This window comes from Podarcis gaigeae (genome assembly GCF_964106915.1).
Source record: "Podarcis gaigeae genome assembly, chromosome: 1".
Lineage (NCBI taxonomy): Eukaryota > Metazoa > Chordata > Lepidosauria > Squamata > Lacertidae > Podarcis > Podarcis gaigeae.
Window position 1 is genome coordinate 28,063,269 of NC_139678.1, and position 17,050 is coordinate 28,080,318.

Consider the following 17,050-nt stretch of genomic DNA (forward strand, 5'->3'; position numbering starts at 1 on the left):
TTCAAATGAAAGATCTGGCATCAAAGAGTCCTCCTCTAGAGAGCTGTTAGAAGTATGGAAGGTGCGAGCAAAGGATATTTTAGTAGTGTAGCCTGCTTCACTGGCCAAAGCTATACAATCTCCATCCTAAATTTGTAACCAAGAGAAAAGTGAACATTTACCAGTAAGAGACATTTGTACGTCTGCAGCCTAGGGATTTGGGAAAGCTATTCTCCCCACCCCACTTTGAGTTTTTAGCTTTCCTGCTCGATGGTCTTGGATAGTATTGCTTTTAGAAACTGCAGATGCAAATCAGACATGCAGCTGAATCCACAACCAAACTGCAGAGTCTTCACTGCTTTCAGTTGACGAACAGTCAGATGTATGCTTCCAAGCCCAATTCAAAGTGCTGCTTTTGACTGATAAAGCTCTTTATGGCTCAGGACCCCTGTACCCTCTGCAATAAACCTGATACAAACCTACCCAGACCCTTAGATCTCCATTTGATGTGCTTGTCTAGGTCCCCACTCTGAGGAGGAGGAGGAGAAGGAAGAAGGCCTTTTCATTTGTCACTCTCCATTTATGGAATCTTCTTCCCAATGCGGTCTGCCTGGCACTGGCACTGAAATCTTTTTGGCACCAGGTAAAAACTTACCTCTTTTCCCAGGCTTTTGATGGAATAGGATGCTGTTGTTTGGTCTTAGTTGTGCTGCTGAAGCATTTTGTTCCTATACGGTGGGTTCCTTTGTGGATTTTTATATCTTGTATGTTTTTATTGAAAATGTGGGAAGTAGCTTAGGAGACCTTGGGGTGTGTGTAACAGGTGACTAACTAGTTTAAAATAATAAGAATGATAAATGTGCATCCCCATTTTTTTAAACTCCCAACTATCTTGCTCAAGACTTTACACATTTAAATAGATGATAGATGATAGATTAGATAGATAGATAGATGATAGATAGATGATAGATAGATGATAGATAGATGATAGATAGATAGATGATAGATAGATAGATAGATAGATAGATGATAGATAGATAGATAGATGATAGATTAGATAGTTAGATAGATAGATAGATGATAGATAGATGATAGATAGATAGATAGATAGATAGATAGATAGATAGATAGATGATAGATAGATAGGTGATAGATAGATAGATGATAGATAGATGATAGATAGATAGATGATAGATATAGAGATAGATAGATAGATAGATAGATAGATAGATAGATAGATAGATAGATAGATGGATGATAGATAGATGAGAGAGAGAGAGAGAGAGAGAGAGAGAGAGATGTCTAACAGAATGTAAATCAGTTAGGATCATATAGTGTCTACACCAGTAGGACTACAATGTATCAGAAACGAAACCTATTTATTAAGGAATATATTAGTGCCTACTTGGAGGTTCTTTGTGATATAAACAATGGCTGTTATCCTGTAGTTATGCTAACAAACAATTTATTAGGCTGTTATGCTATTTGGTTAGTATTGGGTTAGGCTGGAGAGATGACTCTCAGTTTGAGGTTGAGGAGCAAAAGCAGCTTGCTGAAGTTCATAAAACGTGACTAGCTATAACTCGGATTCTGCTAGTTTCATATTGTTCCAAGAAAGTTCTTCACCTGAGTTTGGGTGAGTGGATGGAGGTTTTGGAAGTTGTTTTATCTTGCTTGATTTTATGCACCTAGGTAGAAGGGTAGAAGGAGATGTTTTGCCACAGACATCCCAGCAATGCAGTTGAGTGCAACAACTAGGTGTGCTCTGTGAAAAAGCTGGTCTGAGTTCTTGCCATATTGTATACCATAAAACAACGTGGTCTTGGATCTTCTCTTCTTTAGCAGAATAAGTTTTTCTTGTATGCCATTATTATTTATTTTACATCTTACTACCCCATGTGAATTACCTCAACTAGTATTACTTCTTCTGCATGCTATTTATTCCGACCCTTTAAAAATTCTACCTGTTCTGACCAAAGGATGTTATTATTTTTCTTTTTCTTTACAGAAATCCATGCAGGAATGAAGAATCTTCACGGGACAGGAGACCTGACTAAGATATTTTTAAACATGTTATACAGGTGAAAGATATCATGATTCGATCTTCTACCACGGCAGTGTTGGATGCAACTGCAGAATGCGACGCTAAAGAAGTACATTTGAGAGTATCTTCTTGAGCAAAATTGAAGGAAAAGGTTCAGCAATGAAATTTAGAAAATTGAGTAGATCCTTTTGCTGGAATGAAATGGCGGTACATTTAGGTCATGGGGGCCATTTTGCAAAGCATGCTGGGTATTTCCTTTGTTTGTGTAGAATCTCCCCACCATACTACATAGACATATAGGTTGAAAAGGAAGGACTCTACTTGAGAGGGGCTGGTCGCAAATGGAAAGCTACCACTGGTTCTGCTACCCCTCCTACAAAAGTGCAACAATACATATTGAATGCAGATTTAAGAAGTAAACATAAAAACAAGTATCTTGCAAAAATTAAATGAAGGGGTACATCTATAGAAGCAAATGATAATAATAATATACTGAAAAAGTAATAAAAATCACAGCAAATGTTAAAACTCTGAACTAAAAGCAACAACAATAACAAGTCATTCGCTTTACTACAAAAAAGAGAGAAGACTGAAAATAACTGGAAACACAAGAAAAAAACCCCAAAAGCATATTTAACAAAAAAATTATAATAATAAAACTAAACGCACATATACAAATAATCAGAAGAAAGCATACCACATCGATTTCATATCGTCAACTTACATCAACAAATTGCCCGCATGTTTTTTGGCATGAAAGAAAAATTTATAAAAGAAAGTTGTGTAAGAATGCTCTTGGACAAGCAAAATTGCCACATTTGAGAAACTTTTGCTTTTTTATTTTGCTGCTGTTGTTTTTTCCTTTTTTAAAAAAACTTTTTTTATCAAAATGTGTATTATTTTCATTGTTTTTAAATATAATAATTATTTACGACAAAGGGTGATACAGGGAGGCAACAACACATACATCCACACCACATAACGTGAAAAATAATAAAGAATAAAAAATAAATCCTGCACTGCAACAAATCAGAACTTTTTTTCCTACTGCGTTTTGTTCATCTTGCAAATTCCGAATTTTGTTTTTTTCCTAACAATAGTTAATGGATTGTGATTTATATATATATATAAAATAAAAGCCTGGGGGTGGGGAAAACCTGTACACCTTATTGTCACAGAATTTGTGTTTTGATTGTTTTCATCTCCATATATCAGAAGTGCAATTCCCCAAGCACAGCTTAGATGCAACCTCAACCATCAATGGAACTTGCACAAAAGCAGTGTTCAGCGGATCACACCCTCAGTGGTGTTTGAGAATCAATTTATTTGCCTTTTCTTTCTTTCTTTTTTTTTCTTTCTTTCATTTAATTGATTGGAGATATAGATATATTTTTAAAAAAACAAAACAAAACAGTTTCTTTTCTTTGTCCTAAAATTTGGAGTGTGTGTGTTTTAAGGAATGGATGACTGCACATAAAATTTTAAATGATGCTAAAGAAAGGGTGGGTGGGTGGGAAAGTGAGGGGAGACTTAATGGGAAGATAAGATGCCTCAGGTGGATGGAGTGGGGTTGTACGGTCTATGAGTGTACTACACAAATGAAGATGATGGGAGTGAACGTGTAAGTCAGTTGCCATGTCCATGTAAGTGCAGAACGGAGTGATCTAGCGGCATTAGAGCTTCTGGCTGTAAGGAAGGGATGGGCAATATACAAAAACAAATGAGCATATTCATGCCCATCAACAAAAAGAAAGAACAGAACTCTAACATTGACAATCTCACAAACCCTAAGCTGCAACTTCTTCAACATGCAAATTACAAAAAATTACTAAGAAATATAATAATAATAATAATAATAATAATAATTACAGTTTCATTAAAATTTCTCAAATGTTAAGAACAGTTCAGACTTTTTCCCTATTTAAAAAGCAGTAAAATATACAAACTAATAATAATAATAATATTAAAAAAGAAAAAAACAAGGAAACTATATTTTATGCATAGGAGTTGGAACAACTTCAACTGCAGCTCTGCTCAGCTTCATCGTCGTATCATAATCCTGATCATAATCTCTTCCAGTGTCTATTAAGTCTTTAATATCCGAGTATTAATTTAGTTTTGAGACATGAGAGGTTCCAACGCATGCAGCCATGATTGCTCAAAAGGAGTGGGCTTTCTGTAGTGCTTTCACGATCCTTCTCCCCATCTCAAACTTAATGGATGTTAAAATTATGCTTTATATAATGCTTTAAAATCAGGCCATTTTTTCCTTTTTCCTTTTTTTTTTTTTTTTTTTAGAAGGAAGGCTGTAGGATTCTGCAGTTGAGGTAGTCCCTTATTTAAAGAGGGAGATAGAGGGAAAAATTTCAGAAATCAACTCAATAATGTTTATGTTGTTAGATTGGAACAAACCAAATCTAAGATAGAAATCCAACATTTGAAAAGAAAAGACATCAAAATAGGCATACTTTTTTTATTTAAAAAAATGAAAAAAAGGAAAGGAAAAAAGAGCACTTTATTCCTAGCAAGAAGGGAGAAGGGAACAACTGTTTGGGTTTTACTTTTTTTTGTAATTACTTGGAAAGGAAAAAAAAAGATATTTCACACACTTTCAAAGATGAACAAACCAGATGCACACACTGAAAAGGAACAGACAAAGCAGTCTAGGGACACTTTTATCATTTCAAATTCTTTCCCATTAAAAAAAAAAGGATTTAAGTCCCCCCTTTTTTAAGTCAAAACATTTGGCAGAAAAAGGCCACTAAAAACCCTCACCCTCCCTTTTACATTTGCTTTTTAATTTTTTTTTAAAAAGCTATTAATTAATTTTTGAAAGAAAAATAAATGAATAAATAAATATGAGGGGAAAACGTGCAGTCTGGATGTACGTCATAAATAGACATAGGAAAATATAATATATATATATATAAGAAATTGGCTGAGATTGACAAATGGGGTTATAAAAATAGCTTAGTTTTACTGTAGGATGTTAATAATAATAATGCATGCTTAAAGTAAGTTGCATTTAGGGAAAGTAGAAGAAACAGAACAGCAAGCTAGGAAGGGAGGGTGGGAGGAAAGGGGAAGGCAGGTTAGCAAAGGAGGCAATTCAAGGAAGCTTTTGGTATGTCATTCCACAACTGTCCACTAGGGGCAAAGCACATTCCAGAGGGCGCCTGTGCAAGCTATGGGAGGTAGAAGGGCAAACAGGTAGGATAGAAATCGAAAACAGCACTGGTAAATCTATTTGCAAACGCTGTAACTGGAGTTCTGGGTGATATGACTCAACCTTACAGTCCTCAGTTACTGAACCTATCAACAAGCAACAACACTGAATGGATTATTCCTATAGGAATTATTTGTAGGGTCATTAATAATGTTTTAAGGTCTTCCATACCTCAAGACTGAAGAGGCTCAAGTATAGCTCAATCCTATGTTTGTTTACTGAGATATCATTTGGGGATTATATCCAAGCAAGCATGCATAGGATTGCAACCTCCGTAGAACGGATGGCTGATATTCACTCCTTCAAATGCAGGAGAATTTTAGTAATGTGTGCAAGATAGATGGAATAAAAAATATCTGGGACAGCACCAAGTAGTAAATAGCTCAAAAGTGCACTGGATCACTAATTAGACCCGGCAAACAAATGGATCATTTGTCAGGCAACTAGCTAACTAACAACAACAACCCGGAACTAGTAGTATATGCAGATTCTATTCACAAATCCACATGCAGGCAACGCTGCAAGATACGGACTGCAAAGTTGAGTCATCCATGAGCTGCTATTAATTTGTGAGCTTTTAATAAGCCACTGGGTTTAGAAGCCAATTGGATTAGAAGCCAATGGAAGGCAGTAGGCTTGTGCACAAGATATAAAATAAAGAATTCAAAGAGCTCTGCTTACTGAGTACTTTTCATAGCGTAGCCAGCTGTACTTTCAGACCCCACTGAGATAGCAGTGGCAATTGCCGAGGGCATGAATTTAACATTCACAATATGGAAATAACAGAACCGATCCTCCCACAAATTATTTGATGCCTTACTGAAAAAAGTGTCCCAGGCTGGTAGAGACTGAGGAGAGAATGGGAGCAGATGAGAACTGCCCCACCTCCATGAAAAAAAACACAAGGTGTGAGGCCAAACTGGCATTTAGGAGGCCAATCATAGGAAAGACCACCTATAGCTCTAGTGGAGATGTGCACTGGAACTCAATACTGCCCCCCTTTGGGGAATGCGTTACATACAAGGGATGTTCAACCAGGAAGACAAAGAAACCTGGCTGGGTTAGCTTCAGGGACAGTATAATCAAAATACTTTGCTTGTGGGACCATGCCCAGCTTATTAATTGTTGCAATGCCCTTTGAAGAATGCTTGTAGAATATGGAATAGAGAGGACATTGGTCTGTAGATAATGTGATGGGGCTCTTTATCAAAACTTCCAAAAGTAAAGTCCCTGGGTGCTATTCCCTAGCAGGATTCTTAGCCTCTGGCCCAATGAGGTCTCATGAAATTTCACAAATGGGCACTTAATTATGCCCTGACTTGATTTCCAAACTGGAGATTTATGTCCCTCCTTTGTTTCATTAAGGCCTCAATTCTGTAGCCACCTACCCATGAAACACAATGGGGCTTGCTTCTAGGTAGAAACCTAAAAGATTGTGCTGTAAAACTCAACCATCTCTGCCACCAGGCCATTCCAGCCATTTACAACTCTTTAAACTCCAGAACCTATGGCACTTATCACTATGCAGGAATGCTACCGCTTTCTATCAAACCCCTCGTTTTAATTGCTCTTGCCTACAAACTTCAGGCAATAGACCTTGGAGGGAACCATGACTATAAAAGTGGCACGAATGTGCTTTGTATCTTTAAGGTATCTTGTGGGTCTTTCCATAGTGACTTGTTGTTACATTTTCAAAATAATTATCTTCAGGCTGTGCAACAGGTTAAAAATCTCTCTCTCTCTCTCTCTCTCTCTCTCTCTCTCTCTCACACACACACACACACACACACACACACACACACACATTGTCATGGTAGGAAACTGAAACCTCCTAGCAGGAAGATATTTCAGCAGCAGAGCAGATGGCCTTCACATCCTGCTTTGAACAAGGGGTGTGACTAGATGACCCCCCCCCCAAGGTCCCTTCCGACACTCAAATGCTATGATTGTAAAGGTTACTATGTTCTTGTTAGGACACTTTTTCCCCTTCAGTTTTTCCTTCACCTTCAGTTGGAGACTATGTTGCTCTCTCTCTCTGCTTTTCAGCAAGTATCGTTGGCTTGCAGAATTTCCTTCTAGCCCCACACCTGTCTTTTTATGCATGCAAACATCTGGTCACAGGGAGACTGTTGTTCTCTTCCTTCCCATTTTGATATCCCCCTAAAACCTAGGGCAGAAAGTGCTCCCCCCTCACCCTGACACTTCCAGCAAAGTTGGAAAAAGGGTCCTTCAGATTTTTAAGAAACATTTTCCTGCTGCAAAACCCACACCACCTAGCCTGTATGCCCGTTGAGTTATCAGACAGGTGATTTTAAGATAATTTAGGTGTATTTCCCATGTCAAGGCAGGACACAGAGACAAATCACAACACTTCTTAAGCAGCTGACTCCATTGTAAAAGTCTACAGTGGACGCTCGGGTTGCGAAAGTGATCTGTGCGGGAGGCATGTTCGCAACCTGCAGCGCCGCATCTGTGCATGCACGGGTTGTGATTTGGTGCTTCTGCGCATGCACAAAGTGCGATTTAGCACTTCTGTGCATGTGTGAGCACCGAAACCCGGAAGTAACTCGTTCCTGTACTCCTGGGTTTTGGCACATCTGTAACCCGAAAATGCACAACCTGAAGCGTCTGTAACCCGAGGTATGAGTGTACTAAGATTCACAAATACACTCAAATCATAGAATCATAGAATCATAGAGTTGGAAGAGACCACAAGGGCCATCGAGTCCAACCCCCTGCCAAGCAGGAAACACCATCAGAGCACTCCTGACATATGGCTGTCAAGCCTCTGCTTAAAGACCTCCAAAGAAGGAGACTCCACCACACTCCTGGGCAGCCAATTCCACTGTCAAACAGCTCTTACTGTCAGGAAGTTCTTCCTAATGTTTAGGTGGAATCTTCTTTCTTGTAGTTTGGAACCAGAAATGTCTGTTCCCATGTAAGCAGGTTAGCTACAAAATGGTATGAGGAGAAAGAAAATGCATCCTTTAACCTATATATGTATCTGCTTTAAGTTTCTTACAAAATCTTCAGCAGTCTTGCTTCAGCTATGACTTGTTTTGGCAGCAATTCAGTCATCAGGAAAAATAAACCAAGGCTTGGACTGGCATGCAGATGGGGACGCTTTTAAGAATAATAGCCATTTCCAGCCCTAAAAGAGGGGAAAGGGATGGCATTGTCCTGAACTCTTCTGATCTAACACTTATAAACCTCCCAGCCCAATCCGAACCATAGTTACATGAAGAAACAAGCTCAATTATTTTCACTTGGACTTATTTCCCATCAGCAAGACATAGGATTGTAGCCTGGATCTACACTTGGAATCACTTTCATTTAAGATTTATTTATTAGCAATATGAATAACAGTACCATCTTCATCTGCAGGCTGACTTGGAAGTATGAGTGGCATTTTCTTAACTGGGCCCGTCTGCACAAGGGCAGTGGGATTTCCCCTTCTCCTTCTCCCTGTGCACCTCATGTGCAACCCACACTTGCCCCTGTTCTGCTCTAGGGGGTTGTCAGAACCTCTAGAACAAATTTAGGAGATGCTGGTGGAGCATAGGGAATGTCCTGTTGTGCTAGCAGCAACCCTTGTTCTGAAAGGACCCTGACTTTAGGGCCCATCTGCGCTTCTGTTTGCGCTGCTGCTATCCCCCAGTATAAGCTGCAGCCCCCCCCCCATATTATTATCATATTGCCTGGAATCAATCCAGGGCACTTGGATCAAGTGTCTCTCTCTTTCCCCTCCACACCTGCTGAATTTAAACAATGCTGCTATCAGCATAAAAATGCTTTGCTTTTATGGCTTCAACTGAATGGCTTGCTTATGCAGGACAGAATTGTAGGGTTGGAAGGGACCTTAAGAGTCATCTAGTCCAACCCCCCGCAATGCAGCTACAACATGCTGCACTGAAGGTACATTTCAGGGGGAGAGAAGCCTTTGCCAACACTGTTTGGGACCGCAAATCCCACCAGCCCTTGCCAGCTCATCCATGCTACCTGATGGGAGTCCAAAACGTCAGGAAGGCCCAGGTTGCCAAACACTGGCAAAGTCCCTCTCTGAGTTTCTCACATTGGTACAAAGGATGGTAGGTTTGTGCAGGAATTGTGTCCAGAGTTCCCTTTGCCAAGGTGAATTGCTGACATGAGCTAACAGGAGCTAGGGTGCCTCAGAAAAGCTGCAGTTCAGCGCTGAGTCGGAATAAACAGCAGTCAGGTTTCCCACAGATTGACACTTGCTCCGATTCAGTGGTAAACCACAGGTTTTCCCAGGGAAAGCAGAGAGGCAAAGGCAAAGCCACTCTGGCCATGCCTAGAAAGCAGTGGACAAGCAGGTGTGTGGATGAGCCTGTATACAACCCTTCTATATTCAAAGGGGCTTGCCCTCAGCTAGTAGTAAGTCCAATCTGAGTCACATGCATAGGACTGGGCTACATCACTGCACTCCTAAACATGCTTACTTGGGAATTAGCCCCATTAAACTCAATGGGATATAGCGGTACTTCCAAGTAAACATGCATAGGAATCCACTGCAGAGATTCTATGGAGCACCACTGCATCATTCAGTAAGCTCAGTTGGGGATGGATGGATGGATGGATGGATGGATGGATGGATGGATGGAATGGTCATGATCAGGTTCATGTCCTCAGGAGATTAGTAGACTGGAAAGTCCATTCTGTTGAAATGTCCATGAAGATTTTTAGGTGAAATCCTATTGTGTGTGTTTCAGATCACATTCTAGCTCTTTTTAAAATGGTGTCTTACAGGGACATTGTATGGAACAAAAGATGACTGCCCCTATAAGTACATGGGAGCAGCTATATTTTCTCTGTGCAATTGCCCAGGAAGTGGTTGCATGCCAGAACATACTGCTGCTTCCAAGGCCCTTTGCTCAAAACATGTCACTGAGTGTAGAAAGCTCTGAACATCCTAGCTGCTTCAAGCAGCTACAAATGTCTTTTTTAATAGAAAGAAAAAAGCCCTTGGACCACTCTATTAAAAAAATAAAAAGTAAGTAGGAATGAACATGCAGACTTTGCTCCAAATTGTGGAACAAACTGAAATCCTCCCTCATCCCTAAGCGCAATATAATATGGACAATAAATAATATTTAGCCATCCCTGTTGTCTGATTCTCAAACATTCCTGCAGTAACGTTTTGTGCCACATTCTCCCACCCCAAAACATTTTTGGTGTTGTTGGGACACCAGACTACTGTGCAGAACAAGCACATTTCTCCCACAGATTGGCTCAACCCCATCACAAGGAACTTCCCATGTCATTATTATTTTTCCTTAGGGAGCACTGGCATTGATGTGGGAACGTTTGCTGTGATGGTGGAAAAAGTAATTCACATCTCTCCACAGAATATCTTCCTATAAGTTTAAAAAATATAGGTGTGTGTTTGCGTGTGTCCTCACGTGTGTGTGTGCGCACGTACACACACACACACGCAAACTCGGCACCTGCTTGTTCTCTCCCCTACTCAATAGCTGCTGCCTGAGGGAGCCATGTTCTTTCCCTGACAGCTTACATTGCAGGCAGGAGGAGGGGAACCCCCCCCCCCAAGTCATTAATAAAACAAATGCCACATAGCTTGGGGCCAGGCACAGTAAAATACATGCCTTTTGTAAATAACCCTTAGCAGGGCTACAGCTTTTCATCTTCAAAGCACTCTGGAGGCACTGAATATTTAAGGCCTGATGCATCTTTGCAAGACGCACAGGAATGTCTCCATTTAGCTGAAGTGCAGAGGGGGTGCAGGCTTGATTGAGGTTATTAAAGGGATCAGTGTCAGAGCAAGGGTGTAAGAAATAAGGTCTCAGCGTCAGACTGGAGCTAAAAATACTAAATCAGGCATTGCTCAAGCTTTAAAATATTTTACTTTGGAGCAAAGTAGGAGAACAATGGAATCCAACCTTTTTAAAGCTCAAGGATAGAGCTCTTTGAAAGGGGAGCACTTTCCTGTCCTCTCACTCCAATTCCCAGATTTATGGTGACGTAGGCTTTCATGGACTAGAGTCCACTTTATCTAACGCGTAGTGGAGGCACTAACAGTGTGATCCTGCTCAGAGATTATGTCCCACTGTGTTCAGTGACACTTACTTCCAGGTAAATGTGTCTGGAATATATCCATACTTCGCTAGCAATTCAAAAGTGTGATGATGGCACAGAACGTTAGCAAGAGTGGGCTAGCTGGTACATATGGAATTTCGAGGAAGTGCAGTGGGTACTAGTCTCAAAATGCCTGCTGTGGGTCTGTGTGGCATAACACAAAATGGCTTCCATATCTAAAAGAGCAGAAAAAAGAGACAGGGCCACAAAATGGTGTGGGTATGCCCTCTAGCAATGGGGAGAAGATACCTACACCAGGCATAGAAGACAGAAGATAGAGGCTCTTTGCTCCTCTGCTCTGTTCAGAATGGATGAGAGAAGGTGTCCAATCCTGTCATCCAATGAAATGTAGGTATATTTAAGGGGGCATGTTCAGAGTAGAAGAAGCTGGGTCAGTGTAAATGGAAACTGAGCAGTTGTTGTACTGTTAGATTTTCAAGGGGATACCCATGGAGACCTTTTGCAGGTGCCCTAGGAGGAACCGACAGTTACACATGGGAACATTAGGCAACATTAGTTTGGTTGTTTTTCCTAATAATTTTGAATGTCCCATCATTTACAGTTTATCCCCCCATGGAGTGTTCACTCAGAAACCAGGTATATTGTATCATAAATATGGGGTTTCTCTTATTGGTTTTCACTGACAAATGGCTTTTATCAGACGCTATAACAGCTGTGCCAGGTCGAGGAAATAGCATCAACCTTGTCTGTCCTGACTACACATAATGTCATAACCAGAGCCTCTGGCATACCATGCAGTGGCCTCTGGAAATGCATGGGGCTGCCACATGTTAAAGCACTTCTTTTGCATGCAGGTGCCAGGTTCAATCCTTGGATGTGGGGTTGGGAAATGACTCCTTCTGAAAACCTGAAGAGCTGCTGCCAATCAGTGTAGACAGTACTGGTGGGCCAGTGGCCTGACTCAAGAAAAAAGGAAACTTCTCCAGACTATCTAGTAGTTCATGTCTCATACAGAATCATGGGAAGACACCAGTTGTGTGAAGCAGTAGGGTCAGGGCCGGCCCACCCATGAGGCAAAGTGAGGTGACTGCCTCGGGTGGCAGGTTCCACAGGGTAGCAGATCCCGATGGAGATCTTTATTCCTCTTTTGTTCCTGATGCAGATCTTCACTCACCCCTTCTTCCCTGGCAGAAAGGGGGCACAATTTTGTGGTTCACCTGGGGTGCCAAAATGTCTTGGGCCGGCCTTGATTAGGCTACCTATGTGAGCACTATGGTTTGCATTGTTGTATCAGCCCTTCTTTTTGAGCTGATGCAATCATATAAATGGCAGCAACTACATGCCTGGTTGCCGATCTATGTTAAAAGCATTTGCATGGAATGGGAGACACCTCTTTGGGGGATGTGTTTGAGTGTGTTTTATTGGTGTAATTAAAACTACTCCAAACCTTGTGTGATCTGATTCAAACTATTGGTTCCTAATGTGGCAACCACAATGCCATTGTAAAGGCTGAAGAGGGCCAGATCATTATAGATGCAACAGTAGGTTAAGTACCTCTCAAAATTTCTTTTGATCCCAGACTATAGCCTGACATGACCACTAAACCCTAACATCTAGCAAGATAAAAGAGTGGTCTGCAAGGGAGAGGATCCTTTAAAAACAAAAACTCAATAGCATGAAGAAACCGAAACCTGTATCTTTTTGATTGCTGCAGAAGAAGACTTTTAACCCCAGCAAGTGGAGTCTTGGGCAAGGGATCTTATGGGCTGTTGGCTTCCATTTATCTAAGAGCCTGAGATACTATTTCCATTTGATTATAGTAAGGTTTAGATGTATTAGGGCTCCCTTAAGACTTCAGATGTAAGTATCTGGAGACTAAATTGCAATGAATGGGTTATCAATCTGTACTTTGAACTCAATTCCGGTGGTAGACAAGTCATTGTGTAACTGCAATAAAAACACAACAGGAGATGCATGATGTATAATACAACTGGGTTCTCTGAATCTCTGCAGGGGTGCTCTGTTTTCGTAGGAGCTCTCAGTTTGCTGCCTGCCATTTACAAGATGTTAGGGCAGAAAGTGTGTTGGCTGCAATTTGCTCTTTGAGGGTGGAAGGATGGAAGGGGTGTTTATGAAATGGAATATGGATTTTGTTGCTGTTGTTGAAACACTGGTCAGCATTACCAGTGCTAAGCAAGGGCTTGCCTGAGGGAGAGTAAAGGGGCTGACAAGATTCTGTCTTTAATTTGATCAGTTTATCAAAGATGGCCTTTTAGAAAACAAATTGCTAGCATGAAAACCTGCTCATACAACAGACTAATATAAAGTGGAAAGGGCAGGCTGACAATGATAACTTTACTAACATGGTGATTCATTTTTTTTATTTTTTCACTTAACTTATTGTTTTATCCTACTTTGTCTGGCTGATTTTAGAATAGCAAAATTGTATCTCACTTTGACTTCTGTGAAAAGTTGACTGATGAATTTTATAAATGAATGCATTAGAATAAATATTATGAATGAATACATAACTATTTGAACAGATGTCTTGTTTACCTACCCAGCAGGGATTGCAGTTTGAGGTGGCGGAGAAATGGTGTTCCTAAAATAAATGGACAATCCCTATATGGTGCTTAAAACTTTTATAGTTTGGTTCTTCAATGTTCAAAATGAGCTTGTGAAATAGCAGCTAATTTTGTCCATGTGGCTTTGTATTTTAGAGGTATGTGAACAATTAAACTTGTCTCTTTTCCTCCCATTTTACTATAGCCAGCAATCTCAGCAGTTCTTGGGTGGAAAGCAGCTATAGGGTGACTTTTGGGTTGCTAATAATGATTACATTTAGAGCTTCCTGAGTGATTATTAATACACAGTAGCATAATAATCACCAACAAAATGAAACTTAACAGTGAAGCAAATCTAATGGGATAGAATGTTAATTAACAGGAGCAGAAAACTCATCACTTTAGACTTCTTTCTATTACAGAGTAAGATGTTATATGGCTGCATTTTAATAGGAAAGGCTATTAGTTTCTCATAGACACTAATTTCCTTTATCTCTATTACTTCAGAATTGCAACTTTCTTTCATAGTGATGTGTTCATTATTCCTGTTCATGGTCCTTAGCTCGGGAACCTGAAGGTGAAACTCAGAAAAAAGGTTTTGCTAGTAAGAATAAACAATTTATCCATATAATCCAGGTGCTGGCACAACCTGTAACTCTAAACTACATTGGTTTTCAGACTCAGAGCAGAATGGCCTCTGTGCACATTATGGCAGTGTATGAGTGCTTTACTATAAGAGAGTTGCACTTCCAGCCAATTTGTTAAAAATGGTGGGAAACTGTTTGAATGCTTCCCTATGTCAAAAAGTCCTTGCATGTGTAAGAGCAGAATGTTTTGCAGAAGCTGGGCTAGAATCTTTACCCTTGCTGTCCCTGAATATTCAAATGTGTGATAATTGAAAAGCATTCTTCAGTTGTACAGCCATAGGATAATTGCATGAAGGGGATGACCACAGAATTGTATTCCTAGACTCAGCTAGGCCATGCCCCTCACCTAGAAGGAAGAAAGTTAAGTTTCCTCCTTTATTCATTCTCTTTTCACTATGTGAACTCACTGAGATAAGATGTGCCTGAGCTTGCTTGCTACAGGCTACACTAACTCGCTTAGAGCTATTTCACTATATTTTGTATCCCAAGATTGCTGCCTGTGTTTACTTACTTCTGCACAGAATAATGCATGAATATGATCTTTACTGTTTGTAAGTACAATAAAGCATTTAAACTTACTAACGATATGCACTGTTCATTGCAAGAGGGGTAGAGAGAGGAAGGGCTGTAAGTGAACAGGATACTTAAAAGAACAGGATACTTAAAAGGTCTGACCACTTATTATCCCCACACTTTGCTGTGCTGCATGATTCTGTGTTTTTAAACTCTGCTATGTCCTCTTGCTTGCTGGAGAATTGTGTTTAGCCCCATGCTTTGAATCTTGGGACCTGGCCAATTATTTTATTAATTACCCCACAAGGGTGATCTATATATCTATTTTCCACCCTACAGGAACCACAGCCAAATTTGGGACTATTTTAATTTGTTTTATGGAGTGTGTGTGTGATTTAACCACATTGGCTGCTGAATGGTGGAGGCAGTCTATGAACAGATTGGCCCTATTGCAGAGGGAGCAGACCGGATGACTTGCAGCATATTTTTCAAATGTCAGTAAACCCCATCCAAAACCATTTCCAGTTAAATGAGAATATGCAGGAAAGAAATACAGCAACGGTGCTTGGAGAAGTTTGGAGGATGAGGTGGAGAGAGTAACTGCCTGAATTTGGAAAACCCTCAAGCGTGTCTTATCCACTCAGCGCTTGTGGACTGGAGCAGAACATTGTAATGAAATACAGTAAGTAATGGGCAGGATATACACCTTAATCAAAACAAGCTGGGGGATTCACTGAGGAAGGAGAGCTGGATACTGGGATGCTCCTGCCTTAGCCTGCCAGCTCCACTGCAACAAATAAAAACCCACCAGCTTGTCTGTTTCAACTGAAAGCATTAGACACAGCTAATTTACAATGTGCTTCCTCTCACATTTTCTTGTTCTTAGCAGTACTACCATGAGTTCTAACAAAGTAATTGGCAAAGCAATTTCCACATTCTCTGATTCCGGCAGGGGCCAACAATATTTGACAATCTGAAGAGGAAGAAATCGCTTCCCGCTCTTTCCCCCCCTGGAATTTGCTTGAATTTCTCCTCCAATTCCTGATACATTCTTGACTCCACCAGCCTCCACCATATGAAAGTCTCTTGCTCCTGCAAAATACTCTCCCTGCTCTGGCCTCACGTATGTTTAGAACTGCTCTCTCACCCCACAGAACATTTATGTTCATCTTTTACTTCCTTCAAATCCAATCTCAAAACCCACATCTTCTCTGCAGCTTTTAGTTGCAGGAACAGGGAACTTGTTTGCCTTCACATGTTGCTGCAGCACAACTCACAGCATCCCATTGGCCATGCAGGCCAGGGGTGATGGAATCTGCAAACATCTGGAGGGCCACAGGATACCCATTACCACAGCCTCTAATGAAGCTAAAGCCGGCAACCAAGACTAAGCATACATAACTGAAAGACAAATCACATACTCCTTCCCCAGTTAATTCCTGCATCCTATTTGTTGATTTTCCTATGTTAAACTTCAGATCAGTGTTTCCCAAACGTGGGTCTCCAGCTGTTTTTGAACTACAACTCCCATCATCCCTAGATAGCAGGACCAGTGGTCAGGGATTATGGGAACTGTAGTCCAAAAACATCTGGAGACCCAAGTTTGGGAAACACTGGTTAAATTAAAGGACCTGGATGATTAAATCCAGTCAAATTTGACTATGGGGTGCGGCGCTCATCTCCACTTTCAGGGCTAACACAGTGGGGTGGGAAGGGGGAGGCTAGCTAAACTCAAGATCAGTTGAACTGAAGAAATTCTCTGGCAAGATGTATTTCAATGCTTAAGGGCTGCATAGTTCTTGCAAAAACTAAGCTAGGTCAGTTTAGGTTAGGGGAATGCTCCCTTTTGAAAGAGAGAGCAGTATGTTAAGAGATGGGGGACAAATTCAGTTTAGTTCATGTTTTATTGTGAAACTACCTAATCTGTACCTCTGGAAACAATATGAGAACCCAAACACAGCTATCTTTTGAAATTTGCAATTATCCAAATTTTGTTAAGAAA

General features: G+C 40.5%; 1 protein-coding gene across 32 annotated transcripts in view; it reads right to left on the reverse strand.

Moving 5' to 3' along the window:
• The window catches only part of NRXN3 (neurexin 3), a 1,202,656-nt gene that overhangs the window by 8,669 nt on the left and 1,176,937 nt on the right, over positions 1–17,050 (reverse strand). For 2 of the 32 annotated variants that reach the window (XM_083730628.1, XM_083730627.1), the window contains exon 24: positions 3,368–3,709. The exons of the other annotated variants lie outside the window; for them this stretch is intronic. In XM_083730628.1, the coding sequence (XP_083586754.1) occupies positions 3,603–3,709 (107 nt within the window). In that variant the 3' untranslated portion in view covers positions 3,368–3,602. Of the gene's footprint in view, positions 1–3,367; positions 3,710–17,050 lie in introns of those variants that run through there. 32 annotated transcript variants of the gene reach the window in all.